At 39.6% G+C, this 15,978-nt stretch overlaps 1 protein-coding gene across 5 annotated transcripts in view; it reads right to left on the reverse strand.

The window, feature by feature from the left end:
- LOC142389717 (dedicator of cytokinesis protein 3-like) overlaps nucleotides 1-15,978 on the reverse strand; it is a 51,136-nt gene that overhangs the window by 3,158 nt on the left and 32,000 nt on the right. For 2 of the 5 annotated variants that reach the window (XM_075474707.1, XM_075474705.1), the window contains 31 exons: nucleotides 15,622-15,792; nucleotides 14,751-14,943; nucleotides 14,453-14,580; nucleotides 14,134-14,280; nucleotides 13,913-14,011; nucleotides 13,737-13,831; nucleotides 13,468-13,543; nucleotides 13,192-13,292; nucleotides 13,026-13,084; nucleotides 12,750-12,898; nucleotides 12,557-12,642; nucleotides 12,418-12,444; nucleotides 12,212-12,307; nucleotides 12,063-12,123; nucleotides 11,867-11,960; nucleotides 8,702-8,850; nucleotides 6,720-6,806; nucleotides 6,361-6,465; nucleotides 4,459-4,600; nucleotides 4,022-4,188; nucleotides 3,287-3,373; nucleotides 2,939-3,118; nucleotides 2,753-2,836; nucleotides 2,523-2,639; nucleotides 2,071-2,192; nucleotides 1,823-1,958; nucleotides 1,540-1,621; nucleotides 1,212-1,327; nucleotides 963-1,047; nucleotides 760-882; nucleotides 481-563 (listed from right to left, as the gene is read on the reverse strand). In XM_075474707.1, the coding sequence (XP_075330822.1) occupies nucleotides 481-563; nucleotides 760-882; nucleotides 963-1,047; nucleotides 1,212-1,327; nucleotides 1,540-1,621; nucleotides 1,823-1,958; nucleotides 2,071-2,192; nucleotides 2,523-2,639; nucleotides 2,753-2,836; nucleotides 2,939-3,118; nucleotides 3,287-3,373; nucleotides 4,022-4,188; nucleotides 4,459-4,600; nucleotides 6,361-6,465; nucleotides 6,720-6,806; nucleotides 8,702-8,850; nucleotides 11,867-11,960; nucleotides 12,063-12,123; nucleotides 12,212-12,307; nucleotides 12,418-12,444; nucleotides 12,557-12,642; nucleotides 12,750-12,898; nucleotides 13,026-13,084; nucleotides 13,192-13,292; nucleotides 13,468-13,543; nucleotides 13,737-13,831; nucleotides 13,913-14,011; nucleotides 14,134-14,280; nucleotides 14,453-14,580; nucleotides 14,751-14,943; nucleotides 15,622-15,792 (3,447 nt within the window). Of the gene's footprint in view, nucleotides 1-480; nucleotides 564-759; nucleotides 883-962; nucleotides 1,048-1,211; nucleotides 1,328-1,539; nucleotides 1,622-1,822; nucleotides 1,959-2,070; nucleotides 2,214-2,522; nucleotides 2,640-2,752; nucleotides 2,837-2,938; nucleotides 3,119-3,286; nucleotides 3,374-4,021; nucleotides 4,189-4,458; nucleotides 4,601-6,360; nucleotides 6,466-6,719; nucleotides 6,807-8,701; nucleotides 8,851-11,866; nucleotides 11,961-12,062; nucleotides 12,124-12,211; nucleotides 12,308-12,417; nucleotides 12,445-12,556; nucleotides 12,643-12,749; nucleotides 12,899-13,025; nucleotides 13,085-13,191; nucleotides 13,293-13,467; nucleotides 13,544-13,736; nucleotides 13,832-13,912; nucleotides 14,012-14,133; nucleotides 14,281-14,452; nucleotides 14,581-14,750; nucleotides 14,944-15,621; nucleotides 15,793-15,978 lie in introns of all 5 variants that reach the window. The other 3 variants (XM_075474706.1, XM_075474703.1, XM_075474704.1) reach the window with 2 other exon arrangements.

Raw genomic sequence — 15,978 nt, forward strand, 5'->3', positions numbered from 1 at the left:
TTTGGACTATATTTTATGTGCAGCACTTCTTTCTCTACAAGAGAGTAAAGAGAGGGCTCCGCACTGACAGAGTCGAGTATCTTTCACAAGGACCCTTTAACATGTAGAGAGGCATGTTCTATTTTACCAAAGAAAGAATGAAGAATAACTTGGATCCAACAGTAATGTTTTGGAAAGACCTGAAGTGGGAAGTTAATCTGTAGAAACCAACCAACATTTGAGAGTTTAAAGTGCTCTGCACAGAAGAATGGGCCAAAATTCCTCCAAGCAGATGTGTTGGTCTTACCAAAAAATTACTGGAAGTGTTTAGTTATCTCACTGGTTTAGCAAGCTCCTCTTTATTTAGATTTAGAACTGTCATATATGTTACCTTTCGTCTTAATTGTGCAGCAGTGTACTAGATAAGGCAAAGCATAGCTGTATGTCACAATTTCACAGTCTGACCCAAAAGCAAAAATCCCAAATCTCTTATGATGGTACCTTTCGGAGAGATCTAACAGGCAGGGTGGGAGGAGGGTCACTATTCTGATGGTGAAATGCATCACAGTGCATCATGAAATGTCCTGTGAAGACAGTCACATAAAGAATCGTAAAAATCTGGAGAAAACTCTTGTTGAAATAAAGAGATTTTTTTCATTTTTAAACTTGGTTTTGCAACCAGCTAGCAGCTTCTGTAAGGGCCGCATTAATCAGTTGCTCGGGCAAGTAAATGAAATTAATCCAAAATGTAAAGACGTAACTGTGAGGTGAGATGAGTACCTTGTGGGAAAGATCTGGGTGGGACAGGGGGCATGATCACCCCTCCAGTAGAAGCCGACATATAGGAAATCTGCTCCCTGTTCTCTCCATCCAGACTCCAGCTGCTGGGAGCGTTGGGAAAGACTGGAAGGGGAACAAAAACATGTAAACGAGCCACAAACATCTCATGTCCTTGTTAATATTTCACCTCGTTTGGGAGTCACCTTTCTCTGGTAGATTCATATGAGGATCAGCACAAGGCTTACAGGGGCTAACTTGTTGAAGTAAGGCACGCTGCATGTGATTATTCTGATAAAAGAAAGAAAAAAAAAAAGGAAAAAAAAAAGCCGGATTACTTTTATATATGACAAACTCCAATGAAAAACACCTTCAAAGTTATAATGTACAGTATTTTCAAACCAGCATTTAATACAATTTTCAAAGTCAATTATAACAATGTAGATCTGCCCTACCTGTCCATTCTCTGCCATGCTGTAGTACATAGAGTTGTTGGCCCTCTCACGGTGAGACGGCAAGAGGATCATAACTTCTCGGTTGTGTTTGGCCTTATCTGGCAAAGATGGAGAGCCTGCACACAGAAAAGTCACAGAGGTATAGCATTCTCTGTTAAAAAAAATATCCCAACTCTGACAAAGATGTCTTCTCGTCCAAAAACTGCAGATTTTTACTCAGCTGTTACCCTGAAGAGTTCATAATTCACGGGGAATGGGGAAAACTCTGAATATATATGGAGGAGGAGGCTCAGTACAAAGTACTTCAGTCAGTGAAAGGGTTTCTTACCTCTTGCACTCGACGGAGCAGAGTTGATAATCTGGGAGGAGTTGGAGCGGATTGAGCTCAGGCTGGAGGAGGAGGGGCTCGGCTGAAAAAGATGGTATATCCCAAAATTATCAGAACTATCTGAATAACTACATGAATAACTTACGTAGACAACAAGGCACTTTTTAAAAGTAAGAGTTATATCCATGTTTACATCTTGAAAAGGCCAGTTTTCACATAAGTTGCACAATCCAGATCATAATAAGTCACACTATGTCCACAACATCGTATCTTTGACTCCTACCTGCATGTGCATTGCCTCCTCAGGGTGTTCCCCCATCAGACCGTCCGTCATTATGACAAGGTTTCCTGCCTCACTGGACGTGTGAGAGGACAGGGACGAGGATGAATGACGGATCGAACCCTGCAAGTTCAGAGGACTGCAGGACAGAGACAATGTTTCAGATCGTAAAATCCTTTTTTCATGGCAGAGTTTAAGCAATTACTGTTATTTTTCATTTGACTACAGATATATCACTGTGTGTGACTGACCTGTGTCTGTGTATGAGGCGTACACTCTCAGGGCTCATGTGGTTGTGGGACGAAAGGATGCCTCTGGGAGAGTTAACCCCTGAGCAGCCTGCTGGGCCGAACCGATCCATGCTGGGGACAGACTGCTGGGACCCAACCATATACTACTCTGAATATTTACACCGTTCACACATGTAATGATATTACCACATTTAAAAAAACATACTTTGACCTATGCACATCTGTGGATGCAGTGAGACACATTGCTTTCTGTAAAAGTGGCAGTGTGCCTGTTTGTCAACTAGAACCATATATTTTATTATTTTTCTCAACGATATAATGACAGCTAAATAAAAACAAACTATCACAGGAATCGGTGACGTGATTTGCATCAAGCTACTTGCATAAAGTCTATGTTGAGAACACAGTCCAAACAAGCACATGAAAATCTGAGTCACATGTGGTCCACTTACATGGTGTAAACCTGTCCTCATCATGTGGAACTGATCTACCAGCTTTTTGTGCAGAGGACGCATCTCCGGATGCACCAGTTTCTCGTGAACAGCCAGCCCAACACCGAGAATATGCACCTGTTGTTGGAACAAAGATGAGACAGCAGTAAATAAAAGTTTTTTTTCAGTCTCGTGACTTTATGTTGACCGAGCAGTTCCACGACTGTTTCACTTTTTAAGCTCAGTCGGACCTGCTCCTGCATGAGATCCTTCAGATGCGTGATCCTCTCTGTATCCTCCGGGTGACTGCTAATGTAGTCCTTATCAAAGAAGGCCTGTTATAGAGGATCACACAAAAGACAAAGATTTCTCACAACCTGAGTTCATCATTCATCATTTCTGATCTCCTCCCTCCCTTCCTTGCCCTACAGCGGTACCTCCTGATATCTGGCGATGCCTCCATTCACAGCAGCATCTATGACGCCATTGAGGCACATGCTGAGCGAGTTGATGTTGCCATGATGCTGTCTATGTTGGTACTGGCTGATCAAAGTCCGCAACTCCTGGGTTTTATTCTCAACAACGTAAATGGCATTCTCCAGAGGGCTCACCTCCACCTGAAAATAAATATACATAAATACTCACTTAAGATTGTAATACAATGGGAGTATCAAGCATGTGTATGTATGCAACAATGCATTATTTAATCTAGAGTTGATCTGGGGTCAGGGGGCTTTGACAAAACAGACTCGCAAACAACCCTCATTAGGAAAAATGCTCCTCACCACTTCTCTCCTCTCCACTTCCGCCCAGCGGGAGATCCCGGGGAGAGGACGAGACAGGATCAAGGTTGTTCTTTCAATCCACAGACTCTGTTAAACATGCGGAGAAAGAAATTGAGCTCCATTTTTCTTCTATCAACATCTACTAAAGTCAACATGACCTAGTGTATCATGTATAAATAAGCAGGCAGGCAAAATGACACCTAAAAAAAAAGTGTTGTAGACTGAAGTGTTGTAGACCTACATGCTACTCCTCTACACTGTGTGTGATCCAATTCCATATTTGGGTTAGTGTGTCAAAAAAAAAAAACATCAATATCAAGTCGGGTCCAAGCCTCTAAAGCCCTGGTGGTTTTCTTTAGTTGTAGTGGAATCCAAAGTGGAAAGATTTTAGAAAAACATGATTTAGATTAAATTACAACGAATTACACAGAATTATTGAGCAAATAAATCACAACAATGTGAGTTGTGATTATCAAGCAAGATTAACCATGATGTTGCAGGATAAAGTCACAGACATGTGCCAGAGAGAGACTCAGTTGCTGATATGGTGAGAAATAGAAAAAAAACAACAACACACAAATGATCAGAAACCTGGTTAATTTCAGAAAAATATTTTGTAAATCGGAAGATTTTAGTCAAAGACTCTTATCTAGTTTCAAGTTTTCAAAGTGTTACTATTGAATGAAATGTTCTTGTGAGAAAATCTGTGAGAGTTGCGCTGCTTCCACGCCGTACCCTGAACTCATTCTCACGATCCTTGGGCCCCTTGTGGAAAGGCCTGTCATAGTGGAAGCGGCTGACATTGTTTATGCGGTAGAAACTCTTGATCCTCTCAGGCACACGCTCCAGCTGAGGCACATCAGAGATGTCTGACACTGGAGTAACCGCATAGATCTGCAAGTCTAGATGCCATGTGTCAAGGAAGTGACAGACAAGTCAAATGTACATGCATATTCACACAGGAGGAAGAACCGGATAGAGGAAAATGCTTACAGAGAGAATTTGCTTTTACTGTCTGACTCTGGAAATCAACCCCAAAGTTAAGTTGAGAGTTTCTATTTGACAGGGAATAATCAGTCATCATCAATTTATCCCATTAGGCAACAATTTCTCAAATGTATCCCGACACGTCATAACTTGTGGTTTTGGTAATTATGAAACCATCAGGATACACTGTGCATCGCTCTGCAGAATGGTGTCGTCTGGTTGGTTGGTGTGCTGCATGGCGATGGCCTGTGGAAATTCCCCCAGCATCCTTTGCTGGAAGTCCTCTAGCCGTTCATAGTCATAACCACGACAGACAAATTCCTTGTTCTGCAGAAAGAGGAAGAAAACACACATTCAAAACTGACAGATACATGCAAACCCTGCAGTACTCCAGTTATTTCAACACTGGCAGTACTAGCTGTTTTAGTATTAGTAGGATTACTGCAGCAGTTTTAGGCTGAGAAGATAAACTGGAAAACATGCACTGGAATATTACTTCCAGTGCAGTCTTGAAAGAGTCTTGCATGAACTGACATTTTTTTCAAAAGCTGTTATGAACAAAAACCTGTGATACTATCACGTTTAAATCAATAGGATGATACATACGAAATAGTTGTACTTTATGTTTGTGTTAACCAACAAATTCCGTGTGTATGCATGTATGCATGACCAATAAATCTGATCTGATCTTAATCTAACTAAATTAATTAAAAAAAAATTCTAAACTTATTCTCATTTTAGCTCCCTGTCAAAATATATCCAGCTCTCCAGCCAGTATTTAACTGTGTCTATCTGACTGTTGTTTTGTGTGAAACAAGTCATTCACAATGCATTTTTAGAGCTTCAGAGTAAGCGTTGCAACTCTACACAGTAGCTTTCTGATGAACACACGAGAGCAGTGAGAGTGATCTGCCAGACAGCACAACAGTGAACTCGAAGTCACTATATAGCTCTGTTAAGCTTGGAGTAACGGACTGATGTGATGATTTCAGACACTTTCAGGGTTATTTGTTTATCAGTTTATCTGTCTACTGAGACAACAGACGTAAAATTCATTGTACTTTGTTCAGAGACGAAGCACAAGTAAAGGAAGTATCACTTACGTAGTTATGTGGACTTGTATCACTTTCCCAGAGACAGGCAATTGGTCTAGTCAGAAACTGTCATATATGTATAAAGTACTAGCGATTCAGACTTGAGTAGAAGTACAAGTGCTCTATCAAAAAAGTGACTTGAGTAGAAGTAGAAGTGCTCTTTAAGCGCCGTACTTAAGTGGAAGTACTAAAGTATTAAACATGTTTTGTACTTAAGTATTGCAAGTAGTTTATTTTTAAAATTACTACTCAAGTACTGAAAGTAAAAGTAAAAGTATTGTGTAATGTAGTTATTAAAGAAATCAGTCGAAAGTTTGAAAATCAAATTGTTTTCCCCTTCTTAAACTGTGTGCAGGCTTGTGTGTCTCTGTGTGTGTGTTTTTATATGTATGTTTGCGTGTTTGTATGCGTGTGGGTGTGTTTGTGCATGAATGAGTGTACGTTTTTATGTGTGTGCGTGTGCGTTTATAATAACGAGTAACTATGCAGCACATAAAAAATGTATCGGAGTAAAAGTACTAAACTCATTGAAAATATGTACTGAAGTAAAAGTGGAAGTAGGAGAAAAAAATAATACTCCAATAGAGTACAGATGCAGCATTTTAGTACTTAAGTAGAGTAGTGAAGTAGTTCTACTTGATTACTATACATCTCTGGAAACATTGCTCCTTTTAGTACTCTGTAAGGTCATCATTATGAGCAACACTGTTGACTTTGACACAGCCATTTAATTTGCTATTTTTAAAAAGAAAATATTATTTTACAAAAAAAAAAATAATAACATGTTTCAATGTAGTGGGTATTTTCTTATAGCTTAAGATAATGTGCCAAGATTTTTTTTGTCCCTGAGCAAGGTTATAACACAGTTTAGTTGAGTTACAGTTGCAGCTCGCCCTAGCAATTTAACAGTCCCACAGTACAGAAGTGGAGCTGCACACCTGACTGCTTCAGTGTGAGGACAGACAAGGTGACGCTAAATCAGAAGAGTCTTACCCTGAGGAAGAAAGGAAACTTCCTGCCATAGAAGCCCATTCTAAAGAACTCTGGTTCAATCCTCTGCTGTTCAATGATGTTGTCATAGTATGCTGCCTCCATTTTCTGTAACACATAGATAAAAATCCAAAATAGTCATGATAAATAATTATTTAATGACTCACATTGCTGTTTTTTTCTTCTTTTTTTCCTGCTGAGTACGTGCATGCTCAGGTAATGAGGGCATTGTTTTTTAACAGGAACCACAGAACAAAGCATGAAAATGACAAGGGGAGCTGAAAATTTCACCTTCCAGCATCACAGAGGATGCTTGTTTGATAACAGCAGCAGAAACAGGGAGCAAGCAACACTTTACTTACCCGAATCCAGCTGAGGCTCTGATAATCATACAAGGTCTCATACTGGAAAGCCAGCTCCCGGCAGAGTGAGATCCCATATTCCCAGCACTGCAAAGTCACACAGAAATGAGATAATGGAAAAATTAAACTTGTAATTCAGATAAATCATAATAGAAATGAAAAAAATCTCTTAGTCTCAGTTCAGTTGTTGTTTGTTTGTTGTTTGGGAATAAGAAAGGTGTTGTTTGGTGTATAGACTATAGATTACACAACTTTATATCAAGAACTGTTATACGGTATTCAGTTTTATGAATGAAACTAGTTGTCAAATCACCCCTATTCACTATTATGATTGAAGTAAGCAAAAGAAAGAACATCATAGGACTTTAAAAAGTCTTGTTTTCCTTCTGAATTATATTCATTTTTCCAAAGGTCAAAGCTAAGAATAACATGAGGAATTCAATCCAGCTTCAAAAAGTGTGTGATCACTGGCCAATGTGACGTCAATCTTTCCTTAGACTTTGCTTTGCAAGAATAGTGTGTGCCTTGTTCATGATTTAAACAGCAAGTTGGAGAATGGGTGTCTTCCTGATATCATATTTTGCATTTGGAATATACAGTATTTGTACTTAAATTGCAATGTTTTATCAGTTTTACTGAGTGAGGACGGATAATCAAGAGTAAATTTTTGCTGCTTTGCCACACTTAATATCAGAGGGTGGTAGTGACTTTTAACGGTCTGCCTTTAAAAGTAATGCTTATCATTAGCAGTAAAGGGTTTTTACATCGATTATCCTTAGGACTAACTGTGTCTCAAAAATATTGCACAATAAGGTCAGCGCATTAACTATCAATAATAATGCTGACCTTCAGTGGATGTGTGGTTGGTTTACTGTATGCTGTATTAGCCACGTGAATCCCAGGACCCAAGGTTTCCTGGCAGATCATTGCATTGTAATGAGAAGATTAGGGTTAGCGTTTGCTTTTTTTTGTTATTTTTAACAATTCACTGGAGGCACCAACATGCAACTTGCTGTTTAAACAGCTATGGTCTTCTGTTTTTCATTGATAAACTTTAACAAATGGTTCAATCGGACTCTTCGCACTTACAGGACAGTTAAAGGCAGTAAAAGATAAAGAATGAAGATGACAAGAAATGAATGAAAGAGGCCACTTTTATTCCTTTTCAGCTGCTCCCAGTGTCCAGGGGGCATTCTCCTCCCCAAAGCGCAGCGACCAGACAACTGATTTAATTTTGAGGACGAATACCAACCATGGAGGAGTGTTTCGGGAAATTAAATCACATTTGAGCTGATAGCTGATCCTCACTGAGAAGTACTGTGGCATGCACAAATGCTAAACCTTTTTAATTCTATGATGATTTCAGAGTTTAAATGTATCTGTGATTTATTCCAGGAATTCTAGATGGCTACATACATCATGGATACAATGATTTAACATTTTTAAGATTCAGCTTTAGATCTTACTACTCAAAACAGATCAAAACAGAAACTGAACTTCAATATTCACATTCATGTGTAGCTTATATATACACAAATATAATAATTCCATGTCTGATAATACTAAGTAGCTTCTTACTATGATCTTTTTACACTGTAGCTCTGATACTTGTAATTCTGTAAAGGACCTACGTATTTCTGCCATCACAGAATATTCTGGTATATCTGCACTCAGAACTTCAAGGAAGATAAAGAGGAAGACTTTGAGGAAGACTCTGCTTCACTCCCAAAGTTGACGAGGGAAAATTTAACTACGCTTGGGGACAGCTGCACTGCAGATGAAAGCAAACATGAGGCATAAGAGACTGCAACCTCTGTGAACATTTCAGGATTGTGTTGTTTGAGCTGGTGCCCCTGTTCTGAGTAGCTTTAAGACTGCTTCCCTAATCAGAATATCCTCCGGACAGAGGGCACGGTCTACACATAACTCCACTAGGCAAAAAGAAAAATAAACAACCCTCTAGGTTTTAAAAATTCACTTGCCTTGCCCTTGTTGAAGTAGTGGAGGATTTTACGACTCAAGTTTTCCTTGCGTTGCCACTCAGTCTGACAGGGGTAGTGGAGGAAATCCCTCAGAGGCCGGTCCTCCCATTGTAGCAGCTCCCAGTACAGCAGCAGGGTGAATGCTGCCTCTGTTTCAGTGATGGTACAGAAAGAATCACAATGACTATTGCATAATGAAACCAAGCAAAAAATACTGAACTTCTGCACAGTTTGACCTCAGAGGACCTTCCAAACATTTTTGTGTCCAGTTTTTGGGGAAGAGATGGCATATGATGTACAAACCATATGAATGTCAACCATAGATTGAAAAACAGAGTGAAATATGTAATGTTTTTTAGTTTCACATGGGACTGGAGACCCAATTCTCTGAGTCAGAATCCTGTGCTGAACCATTAATTCACCGCAACCTTATTTATTTACTGCAATTCTTATTGTTCTCCTCTCGACTTTTTATAGCCTCACTGGCAGACAGAGTGAAAAGCAGACCTTTATCAAATAACAAAACATTCTGACAAATTCACACAGGACACTAGCCTGTTCTTGGCTCTGCTGGTGCTTCTTTTTTTTCCTTTTGCTGAGAGAATATAAGTCAAGCAAGGACGTTGTCAAAATATATTACACAGAATAGACAGACGCACCCAAGGAGTGTGTCAGTAATGACACACTATGTCAAATATGCTGTCATTAACACTTCAGAGTAAAATGAGTTTAATGATTCTTAGAACATTTATTCTATTACCACCTTATCCTGACATTTCAACAGCAAATGCTATTCTTTAGGCCTTTTACCCAACAAGGTTAGTTGACAAATCAAAAAAACAGATTAGAGCGGGGGGGATGACAAATCAACAACCAATTGCACTGTAACAGTGACAGTGCAAACACTACACAATACAAAATACAATCTGACAACATGTGTACGGAATTTTGAAAAAAAAAATAGGCTGCCATGGTAATTCATGAAGTTGACATTGAGTTTCTGATTTTATAATTCAGATATCATTTCATGTATTTGCCGTTACCTCTGCAACATATTTGTAATAGGTTATATTTCAAAATTTGTATTATATATTTGGACTTTTTTATTTCTTTTCTTTTCTTTTCTTGTACATAACTGACATTTCACAGAGCTCTCAGGGCCACTGCAGTATAAAAGGAGTGCGTCTAACGTTTCAGGGAGCGAGTACATATGAGATGACAGTATTAGTCACCGATTGCAGTTAACAAAAGGGTGCACATAGCAATGTCAGTTAAGCTGTGATTAATCTCAGCAAACTGTCAGGAGAAGTTGCTACTAGCAACAGAAGGTTTAATTGACATCAGCTGCTGATGTCACAATAGACTATGGAAAAGTTTCTAACCATAGAAAAAAAAGAGATTATATTTATTTATTTCAAAAAGAGTCGTGAAAACATATTTTCTTGGTTTACAGTAACATTAACTGATTGGTAGGACACTTTTCTAACTTTTCCTTTCAGATTTGCAGCTTTTTTTTCCCTCATGACAGAGTAAATGGAATTACGTTTTGGTTTATGAGTAATTGTTGGACAAAATAACAGATTTCATTACATCCTATTTAACTGACATTATGACAATCATTTCCATTTTAATGAACAAATTAATCCACAGTAGTGGCAGATAAATGCAAATTAAAATAATCATTACACGTTACTCTGAAGTAAACAGTGCATCACTTTGAATCCATCACAGCCTCTGAAAGCCTCTTAAAGGTTGATTACATCTTTGAAACTTAAAAGCTTCCTTGAGGAAGACAATGATTCACATACAAAAGTGCAATCACGCCCAATTCTGCAAGACACAGAAACACACTCTGCTTTAAAGATCTGCACAGCTGCCTGATGTTTGCTTCAAGTAAATGATGAATATAGTTTCCAATTAGTCATATTTGGCGACATTTAGTTGCACATAATGAAGTCACCACGGCAAATAATGTGAGTAAATAAAGAGCACAAATGCCATTCAAACAGCTAGCTACATAAGCTGACAACTTCCCCTAATTTCCGGCCTACAGGAGGGAAATACTCTGTACATCTTTTTGCTACACTAAATCCCAGGTGCACATAATTATCTCTACCTGACATTCACACTATCTATCCAAGAGTGTCTATGCACTCCTGGGTGATTTTAAGATAGAAATTCTTGTATCAGTTATCCTTCTTATTTGTAGGTGTACGGAGAATCAGATCTGATTAAAAGTTTCAACACTTTTCATAGCATGACGCCCCAGACTCCTGCAGCAACCAATGCTGATTTGCATCAATTGCCTGCTAAAAAAGAGGCACCTGTACGAGACCTTTAAAGACATTTGAAGCACCTGCGCCTGTTTGTGACTCTAGCTTACTCATCATTTACAGTGGATGACAGTCAGTGGATCTAGGCTGGAACGTATGTGAAGTCAGCGGGCTGAATAAAAGTAACTGTTGATGGATGGAGATGCCATCAGTGCTACTTTCACACTGTCCGAAAGTTGTGGTAAATTGAATTTCGCAGTCAAAAGGTGCCTGCAGTGTGACTAAGACTATATTGGACCTAAAATGGTGTGGGCTGAATTATACTTACTGTGGAAGGTATAAAAGCTCGCAGGCTAATAATAATCCACAATTTTGAAAATGATACAACCTATCATCATTTATCTTTATCGCTGTGCTTACTTTGACAACAAAGCCACGCAGTATTCTTCTGTTTTGTCAAATAATAATAAACTCTGCACAGTACAAAACAAAGCTGTTCAAGTTTTACAACTTTTGTTTTCTCTTTGCATTTACTCAGATTTTTCTTCTCTTTCTCTACTGGTAAATACCAGTGAGAGGACTTGTGCACCCACCAAATAAGAAACAGATGTTTTTCTATTTGTTTTCTGATTTTTTTTGTACTGCATAGCATGGCTCAACTCATCTCTTCTGCAGACTGTCTCTTTGCTGCTGCAAAGACACTGTTTTATGCCCACATTTGAGGATTCTCTCTGACCAATCAGTCTCCTTTATATTTAGCAATACCATTTAGTATTGCTTGAGCTCCCTTGAAATCTCAGTTGAGTTGGGGCATAAAAAAACAATGCTGCATTTGCGAGCAACCTGAAGCCTCGCAGATTACAAAAAAATATCCATATTGTATCTCAGGTACCTGTAAAGTCCTCTGCTTGCAGATGAAGGTCACACAGTTTGTGGATGTAACGGATGTACATGTCCTCCTTGTTCACCTCCGATTTGTAGAAGTTCTTGAGTTGCATTTAAAAAAAAAAAACAAGAATGTTCTAAAATTCCACTTGTGAAAATAAACATGAATGTGTTCAGACTAAAGAGTGTCATGAAAGTCTCACCATGAGGTTCACGGTACCACCGATTTTCTTGTTCTCCATCTCATCTCCTTTCATGCAGTCCCTACACACAAGAGCACATTATATTATTGTTCTACAGTTAACAGATATAAACCAACAGTGTCAGGATGTGCAACTTGACTTTGGCATACCTGTAATCAAGCAATCGTTCAACAAGTCTTGTGACTGATGTGACGAATGAGATTCCGGTTTCTCTCCAGGTCTCCTGCTCAATCTTCTCCAGCAAGCTGTACAGAAAATACATGTTAAGTAAATGTTATGAGAACAGGGAATAAATACATACAAATTGCAGTATCTTTCATTTGTTCTTTTAGAATGTGAAGACATTACTACTCACCTTGGATAGGGACCAAACAGCTGTGTCCTGAGGTGTGATAGCGAGACAGCAGAGAAATGTTTTAGTGGGAAATACTAAAACGGCAGAATTATTCTGACTATCACTGAAACAGCTCACTAAACGCATGTTTGCTGCTTACAACAGGCTGAAGAGCTCTCTGTGATTATCATCGCCTTTCCCATCTGACACCATGCTGTCCAACTTATCCATCAGCTCTGCTTCCACCTACATATACACAAACACATTCAGCTAAATGTGTGTTATGTGACAAGGAGCTGTTCATTCGAGCAGCACACAATCTGCATGTCATAGCACAAGACTTTTAAAGGGACCTGTTTGAAGTTGCCATTTTTCCTCTGCTCCCAGTCCATCATGTCATGAAAAATTGGGATCATGATATTTCGAACTTCATTCTGAGGCACCAGGGTGACACCAAGAAAGGGACCCATCATTCCTGGGATGAAGTGGGGCTTGTTGTCTCCTGGATTACACAGAGTCATACGGACAGACACCTTAGTTTGTATGACTTCGTGAAAATGTTGCAGGTGCTTCACGGCAATGTGTGTACAATATGCGTGTGTTGGGGGGGGGTGACGGGGATGACGCACCTAATTTTTGCCACATGCTGAAGAGCTCATATGCCATAACTACTCTCATATCTCCATACCTTGAAAAAAAAGAAATGACAGAAAGAGAATAAAAGTGGCAAGTCAGATAAATAATCAACATATCAACTGAGAAAATGCACATAATAAATACACAGAAGCTTCTTACTTGTCAAGGACTTTCTTTCTCTTTGCGGGGCCAAGCGCCTCCAGCTGCAGGCTGGGTTGGTTGATGTACAGGACAGTGAGACTGAAAAAGGAGTTCCACACCTGACAGAGACACACGTCGACAAAAGCAAATGAATGCTAAACTGAATGGCATTTCAAGTGACATTTCAGTTATGGAAGTTTCATAGATGCAATCAACAAAAAAAAAACACAAAATATTTTGAGACTGTATGCAGCAGCGATCTTCCTACATGCTTGCCGCCGCCCACTCACCCACCTTGAAATCAAAATCTGCCTCTGAGAAGTTCTTGTGCAGTGCCGGAGACAGAAACTGTGTTGTCACAACGATGATGCTGCAGAAAGCAAACATTGCACTTTCAGCTTACGAAAGGCGCTATGTGCCAAAAATAGATTAAAAAAATTGGCAACACAGGTGTCACCTTCAGAGTGGGATTATCTGAAGAGTGCCTGATCTAATAGCTGGTTGTATTCTCTTACCCTCTCTAGGACAAAGGCTCAATGACAGAAATGGAAAAGCAGACTCACTGACTAGTCAGAAGCCGCATGACACTCCAGTCTCGGGGAAAGATGGTCAGTTTCATCAGGTTACGAAACACACAGAAAATCTTCAACAGGAACTCCTGCAGAGAATCATGTTAACATTTGTGCAGTCCAGGTATGTAGTAAACAGCCCACAGCTAAATCATTTCTGAGACTCCCACCTTGAGTTCCTCCTTGCTGTGGAAACTGTTGAGTAGATGGTGAAAGTGGATCTCTGTCATCTGTCGTAGCAGAGAAAGAAGGCAAGAAACATACTCCCCCTGCAAAGAAAAAAAAGGCAAGTATGGACAAACATAAACAGAGAAGTAAATCAACTCAAAACCATAACTAAAATCGCTTATTCTTATTTTCCTTCACATAGACATTTTGATTGGAAGGTTACCGTTATCTCAGCAGTACACTGGGGACAGCGTTGTCCCCTGGATGTCTCCACAGAATGAGATTTGCTAATGATGGACAGCAGAGTCTGCAGCAGCACATCAAGTAGGCTCTCCACCATCATCTCCACCTCCTCTTGAACAGATGACTCCTGAAAAGCAACAGCAAGTGAAAAGGGAGGGTTGGAACGCTACACATGAAGTTATGTGAGCTATCTGATATAAAAGAGGAATTTGATGTTGCAATATCCCACTCGTGTCAGCTCTCAGAGAGATAAAAGTCTTGTTAGTCATATGCATTGATTACTAGTATAGAGCATATACCATGGCACTTGTCTTGATTATGGAAAAGATGCTGCTCAGGATCCCAGAACAAATGAGCAGCTCCCTCTGCTGGCGCAGATGCAGATGGATGTGATGCAGAACTACAGGCAGCAATATACTGCGGGACTCTTTGGAAAGAAATAGAAAGAGAAAAAAGGAAGGAACCAGGTGAAGATGACACCAGAATTTGCACTGTGTTCACTTTAGATCTAAATGTCTTGTATAGTAAAATAACTAAACCTAGTCTTGTTATCTATAGAGAAAGAAAACATTTCCAAAACCTTTACATTTGTCTTACCAGGGAAAAAGAAGAGGCGGCTCTCAACTGTACGAGCTATGGATTGCAGTTTGACCACATCCATGGATTGACCAATGTCCACTGTGCTGGGCATGCTCCCTAGGGTACCCCTGACATATTCGGCTACCTCCTGGACAGTGAACATCTGCAGCAGCTCATCAAAGATATCGGGGAAGCTGTTTAACAGTGCAGCCTTAAGGAGGGAAAAAAGGACATACAGAAGCACTTTAAAAGCACACATATAAAAGCATCAGAAACTGACAGACTAAAGATCGTTAAATTGTCCTTTTCCACAAAGATAAATTAACCTTCCAGTAGGTGCAGGAAAAAATGTGAATATAGATCAAAGTTTATCTCTTTAAATAGCCATAACCTTTGTTTTTCCATTTTAAGTCTTAAATGAGCAGCCAAAACTAAACTTGTCGGTGCATATCGGATGTCAGACATTAAAAATGCATCATCCTTTTTGAGCAGGCTGATGGTTGCACCGCATCTGCTGCATCGTGGAACCAACACAGGGGGGTGCTGTGACTCACTGAAAAGGACGAGAGCCCAGAGACATGACCACAGAAAGGCATGCAGCTGATCACACCCCTAAACTGTCCAAGATCAAGCCATGGAAGGGGCAGCAGGGATTTTAAGGAATTGAAGCATCAACAACAGAATATACAGGGTGAGAAAATAGCAACAATAATACCAAAGACAAGTAAATGGGAAAAAAATAATTGAGCTGTGAACATTTAATAAAAGGGAAATAATGAAAATATTAAAAAATGATAGATTATAAATAATACCGCAGAACAGCTGACATACAGTATTTTCTGGACAGTGGACACGTAAAAAGTTTGTTATGATGTATGAACTGTCTGACCTGCGTAAACACCAGATTCTCTGAGCTGCGGCTGTCCAGACTCAGAACAAAACGGATCGACTGGAAGAGCTCCTGGATGCTCGCTCTGAATTGCTCCTCCTCCATCCCACAGGTGGCTCTCGAGTAGAGGATACGAGACTGGACGATGAACTTGAACAGGTACTCCAGTGCCTGAGGTGGAAAGAAGCAGATGGAGACATACAATCAGCTAATCAACACATCACATAATTGAAGCAGAATTGAGCACCTAATCTGTTTAAGGTTAAAAATCAATCTGTGAAAGAAATGCTTCCGATCAGACAATGTAACAGAGTATCTTTTTCCCTTATCTCATCACAAAGGAAAGACCACACAGAA

Source organism: Odontesthes bonariensis, chromosome 10 (assembly GCF_027942865.1).
Source record: "Odontesthes bonariensis isolate fOdoBon6 chromosome 10, fOdoBon6.hap1, whole genome shotgun sequence".
Taxonomy (NCBI): domain Eukaryota; kingdom Metazoa; phylum Chordata; class Actinopteri; order Atheriniformes; family Atherinopsidae; genus Odontesthes; species Odontesthes bonariensis.